At 37.6% G+C, this 6,000-nt stretch overlaps 1 protein-coding gene across 6 annotated transcripts in view; it reads right to left on the bottom strand.

Moving 5' to 3' along the window:
* SMG1 (SMG1 phosphatidylinositol 3-kinase-related kinase) overlaps window positions 1-6,000 on the bottom strand; it is a 155,816-nt gene that overhangs the window by 39,848 nt on the left and 109,968 nt on the right. For all 6 annotated transcript variants that reach the window (XM_014544419.1, XM_005871998.2, XM_014544423.1 and 3 more), the window contains 4 exons: window positions 5,355-5,514; window positions 4,490-4,610; window positions 1,529-1,777; window positions 909-1,193 (listed from right to left, as the gene is read on the bottom strand). In XM_014544419.1, the coding sequence (XP_014399905.1) occupies window positions 909-1,193; window positions 1,529-1,777; window positions 4,490-4,610; window positions 5,355-5,514 (815 nt within the window). The remainder of the gene's footprint in view (window positions 1-908; window positions 1,194-1,528; window positions 1,778-4,489; window positions 4,611-5,354; window positions 5,515-6,000) is intronic.

Below are 6,000 nucleotides of genomic sequence, written 5' to 3' on the forward strand. Positions count from 1 at the left end.
ATTGTTTTTATAAATAAAATGTTATAATTATTGAAAAACAACACCTAAAGTGCATTATGACGATTTAAATAACGTGCAGTTTGCCCAAAAACGTGCGGTCCCTGGCGTATGTCTTAGAGATTTCTATGCGGTACGCAATGTGTTAAGATCCTAGGCTTTACAGCAACAAAATGAAAGTACATTCTCATGTTCAGCAAAGAGGTTAATTACCTCCGAATCTATAAAAACTGGACAATGGTACCACTCAAATGTTGAATGAATTAACTATCCTATCTGTCTTGTACCTTTCTGTTACTAACACTAGTGTCAGGATGTAAAACTTGAATCTTTCTGTAATTTCTGTGCTCCACCAGTCAAGGGGACCACAAACTACTATTTTATATCTTTTTTTACTTCTTCTTGTGTGACAAAAATTTTTAGTTATCTGGGGCAGAATCTGATTGCCAGCAAAAACATTTAAGTCCATAAAAGCACTGTGAATTGGGAAGGTGGGAAGTATGGCTTGGGGGGGGCAGAGTTCAATGACTTCCATAGTGGCATTAGATATTAAAGAAATGTGTTTTAGTTACTTCCAGGTAATATAATATATTAAATTTCCAGAGACACTTTTTGTGGCCAATTACTGTCAGCGTAACATTGTAAACTTTATTGATTTTAGAGAGAGAGGGAGGAAGATAGAGACAGAAAAATGCATCGGCTACCTCCTGCATACCTACTACTGGGGATCTAGCCCACAAACCGAGCATGTGCCCTGATCGGGAATCAAACTGGTAACCTCTTGGTTCATAGGTCAACCCTCAACCACCGAGCCACACAGGCTGGGCCACTAACACTGTAAACTTTAAAACAGGGGGCACAATAACTTTTAAAATTAATATTTTAAAGCTAGTAAGAGAAAGAAATCCTACCTGTAGATTCACTCTCAATCCGAGGATACTCTTCATCCACTGTATTAACTGATGACAGTTCTATTAGAGTGAGTATGTTTTTAGACAAAGTAGAAAGACCTGTGAAGTTCTGCTGTTGCTGAGCTCTGTAAACCTGTTTTAGCTGCCCTGAAATTTCTTTCCATTCTGCCTGGATCCATTTAGCCAGTGTCAGAATTGACTTGGCAACTGCATATTCAGCTTTGGCAGACTTGCAAAAAGATATGGCACAGGAACTCAACATTTCCATTGCGTGTGTTGACTGGCCTATAGAAAACCAAAAAACAAACCCTTAGAAGCCTTCAAAGCCAACAATGGACATTGGGGTAAATGAACTTTTAAAAACATGTAAATTCAGTGATAACTAATAATCTCTTAAAGCAGGTCTTATTTTAATAACCAGTAACAAAATTACTTCTTTTAAAAGTACTAAATTATAGAGATAAGTCAATACACATAAATTCTTATTTAGGACTCAAATGTTCTGCAACAGCTGGGGGGAAAAAAATCAACATTTCTGCTACTATCTAACACTATACATAGTAGTTGTGTTTGATACCACTGTCATAGTTCTGTATTTACCATAATTCATTTTTACTAACCTGCTGTATGTAGTAATTTGGTCTTTTCAATGTCAAGTTCAGGCCCCCATTTTTCATCCACTTGACCTTGAGTTGACAGTTTTTTAAAATGCTGGACTAAATCCTGTGCAGTGGTGGTCTTTCCCAGATGAACTTCACTACACTGTGCCAGCAGTCTTGTTGCAAGTGACACATTGCCCCGTTTTCTAGCAAATTTTGCTGCTGTTAGACCTAATTCCATGAGATGGCTTCTAATTGGAATTGTTTGTTCTGGAGAGAAGAAAACATTTTATTAGTCCCTGATTGGTCTAGTCCCAGATTTCACAGAAACACAACCAAAAAATTCTTCCCCAACTCTTGCCTTCATAAATAATAAAAACTCATTTTTTTTCACCTTCTTTAAATCTCTAGCAGTCAGCATAGTGCTTGGCATACAACAAACAATAAACACTTGTTGAAATTAACATATATAACAAAGTAGACAAAAGTAAAAACCATTCACTATAAGAAATTCAGTCTTTTAATTTCTGAAATTTTTAAGTAAAGAACCTAGGCCAAAGGGTGGGGAATGAGGGTAAGGCCAGACCATTCCTCCTTCCTGTATAAGTACCCCCTGCCATTCTCTCCTGGTTTATTCCTACCTTCCTGAAGAATCCATCTCCTCCATTACCCATCCATTCAAGTTGGTGTTCTTCAGGTCGGTCCTAAGGCATTCTCCCCTTCAGTCTACAAACTCTCCCTGAACAATAGTACCTGCTCCTGTGGTTTCAATTACCATACCAATGGTGATGACTCTTGAATCTTTATTCCTAGCCACACCAGACATCTCAGTTCCACCAGCTTACCAGCAGCTACAATCAGGTTTTTCAAAGGCATGTTAACTTAAGTCAAGTGAAATCCATTTTCCATCTTCAAACCTTTGACTTACTTCTGTTTCCCTTTCTCAAGGAAAGGCACATGATCAACCTGACTACTTGAGCGGGTCCCAGCAGTCATCTTAGACTTTACTTTCTTTTATTTTTTTATTTTTTAAAAAATATATTTTATTCATTTTTTGCAGAGAGGAAGGGAGAGAGATAGAGAGTTAGAAAGTTCGATGAGAGAGAAACATTGATCAGCTGCCTCCTGCACATCTACTGGGGATGTGCCCGCAACCCAGGTACATGCCCTTGACCGGAATCGAACCCGGGACCTTTCAGTCCGCAGGCTGACGCTCTATCCACTGAGCCAGACCGGTTTCGGCTTAGACTTTACTTTCAATCCTCCTATCACATCTGCTTTTTTCTGTCCCTAATGCCACTACCTTTGGTTACCTTTGGCAACAACTTCAGCCAAACTGGTACCTTTGCCCCCAGTCTTACCTTCTTCTAATCCATTCTCCAACCTGCAACTGAAGCAATCTTACACAGAGGAAGTCTGAACACTTCCCTTCCCTTTGATGGCCTCCCACTGCCCTTTTGACAAAGCCAAAACTCCTGAATGTGGCATTTAAGGCACTGATGCTCTGCATTCCATAGCAATCTCAACCTCATCCAGCTTCATCTCTCCCCTTTCTCCCTTAGGCAAATTAGGTCGCCTAAGCATCTTTCATTAATACAACCATTGCATTACTGACTTTTTCTTTCCAATTTTAAAACATGGTCAATAAGAAAAGGACAGAAAAGGAGATATTTAGAGTCCTATTATATGCCATGCTCTGTGCAAGTGCTTTTATATACCTTGTCTCATCTCCTATAAATCCTTACAAAGAATCACATCAGTGGGGCAATCACCATCACCAAAAAAGAAAGTGACTCAGAAGTTGAATGACTTGCCCTAAGGTCCCCCAATTTACAAATGCTGGGCTAAAGATCCAAACCCAGGTCTCTATGACATTAAGGGTATGAGTCACACTTACCAATAATCACCCTGCAATGCAAGTGCATACCCCAGCATTAGCATAGTTGAAACTTAACATTCAAATTTACTCAGTAATCCCAGCTGCCACATTTCCAACTAAAATTCAACAGATTTCTGGCAAGTTTTCCATTTTAGAGCAGTAAAAGTAAATTACTGTCATCCTTTTAACATGATAGACATTCTTTCTTAGAAATGACACATTTTTCTACCTATTCCTTTGGAGTGTTTAAATTTAACATTTACAGCGTATTATATCTGATAAAGAATCTATACCCCAAACATATAAACAAGTCTTATGACTATTAGAAATTGACCAGATCTAAACGCTTTACAGAATATAAGATATACAATGGCCACTATGCAAATAAAAAGATACTCAACATCACTAATCATCAGGAAAATGTAAATACCACAAGATACTACTATATACACACTCCAGGGACTAAAATTAAAGACTGACAACCCCAACAATGCAATGCCAGAGGAATGCAATATGTACAACCAGTTTATAAGAATCTGCCAAACTATTTTGAAAGTTAAACCATATGACCCAACAGCCCTACTCCTCGACATTTACAAGAAAAATACAAATACATGTCCAACCAAAGACTTGTACATGAAATTCACAGCAGTTTGGTACATAGTAGCCCAATTTTTAGAACTCAAACATCCATTAAAGGGTCAACAGATAAACAAATTGTGGTATATCCATACAATGGATTCTACTCAACAACAGGAAGGACCACACTGATACTTGTACTATGCGTGACCCTTAAAAATAAAATACTAAGCAAGCAAGTCAGACACAAGAGAGCATATTTTATGATTCCATTTATATAAAACTTTAGTAAAGACAGGACTAGTCTATAGTGATAGAAAGCAAATCAGTGGTTGCCTGGGATGGGCAGATGGGAGAGATAACTGGAAAAGACATAAGGAAACCTTTTGGAGTAGATAAATGTTCTATATTTTTATTTTATTGGTGTTTACAAAGGTGAGGATGTGTTAAAAGTCAAAGAACTATACACTTATAATGTGTAAATTATATCTCAATAAATCTATTTCTTAAATAAACCTAGTTACCTTTTATTTTCTCCAACAACTGACTCTGGTACATGGTATATCTTAATGCCTGCATCCACGGCCTCACATCATGTTGTTTACATGAACGCAAAGCTTCACTGAAGAGTGGAATAAGACAGTCCTGCCAGGGAAAAACCAAAACTCCTTAATGGAAATAGGCTCCTTACATGTTTGTAGACTGAGTTTAGTTACACCCCCATAGGACAGCTACCTCAGCTCTACTTCAGGTTTATATACATTAAACTCTCCCCTTTCTTCACTGTATCTTCTAATCACAGGAGGAAAAGACACTCTAAGAGAAAACTTTGTTTTACCCCCCCAAAAAATTGTTTTTCAGAATGTAAATCCAATTTATCAATACATTTATCAATAAAGTACACAATTTTTATAAAAAATAAACAGCATATTTACTGTAAAGCAGAGGCTAAATTACAGAAACATATAAAACTATTTCTTCATAAACACATTTTCAAAGATTATAATTCCTTTGGGAAGAGCTTATCTTTGACTAAACTTTAACCTATCTGGGAAAAGGAGGGAATGTCTTCATTTTAGTCAAATCTAAAATTTATATAATCTGCCCAAGGGAGCTATGTTTATGTACACCAACATCTTGTCCAAAAAGAAAAAGGAAGAAAAAAATTAAGCAATTAGCATCCTTGAGATTATGTATCTTAGGTTCTTTGATCTGCCTTACACACTTCTCAAATGAAGATCTGCCTGAAAATGGCATTTCAGATTTCTGTATTTGCTAGCTTGTCCAAACAAAACCCACAAATGCTATTTTAAAAATTGAAAAATAGTCTTTGCTCTACACTAGTGCCTATTGATGATTGAAAGAATATCCTGGTGAAGACATACACACCTCTGTAGAAAGTCTGTTAGAAACTGTGTTCTCCAAAGCAAAAGAGCAATACAACTGTAAGGTACTCAGAACTGGAAGAGATTGGGAGACTGTCAAAGTAGAAAGTCTCAGTGGTCCAATAGCTATACGTGAGGTTTGCTTCAAGTACTTTACCATGTTTCTGAAAAAAAATATTTATTATTAATTAATTAATGAGATGTCTCAACTTGTAACCGCTAAAGGGTATAAAGCAGTTTGATAAGATGCTTCCATATTGGCATCCAAAGTGAGGAAAGGAAGAGGATCTGGCCTGCTCTTTAGTAAAATGATATAAGCAAGTCAGGGCATTTGCTTTTGGGGGGAGGGGGGAGTTATATTTTATTTACTGTCAACTTCAGTGTATATTGGCAAGTGGCATTCACATATTATACAACTTCTACAACGAAATGAAGCTATCATGACTAGCACTGTAGTGCTCTGTTAACTGCCTCACCCCACCAGAGTACATACATTTGTTGTGAATTATCTATCTATATAAAAGCCTAAGCGACTGTCACAACCGAAACAACCAGACGACAGTAAAGGCTGTGTGGGGCAACCAGGCCAGCAGGGGGGGGTTAGTGAGGGGCGACCAAACGACTGAGCAGCAGGCTGCATGGGGCGACCA

This window comes from Myotis brandtii, unplaced genomic scaffold (assembly GCF_000412655.1).
Source record: "Myotis brandtii unplaced genomic scaffold, ASM41265v1 scaffold363, whole genome shotgun sequence".
Lineage (NCBI taxonomy): Eukaryota > Metazoa > Chordata > Mammalia > Chiroptera > Vespertilionidae > Myotis > Myotis brandtii.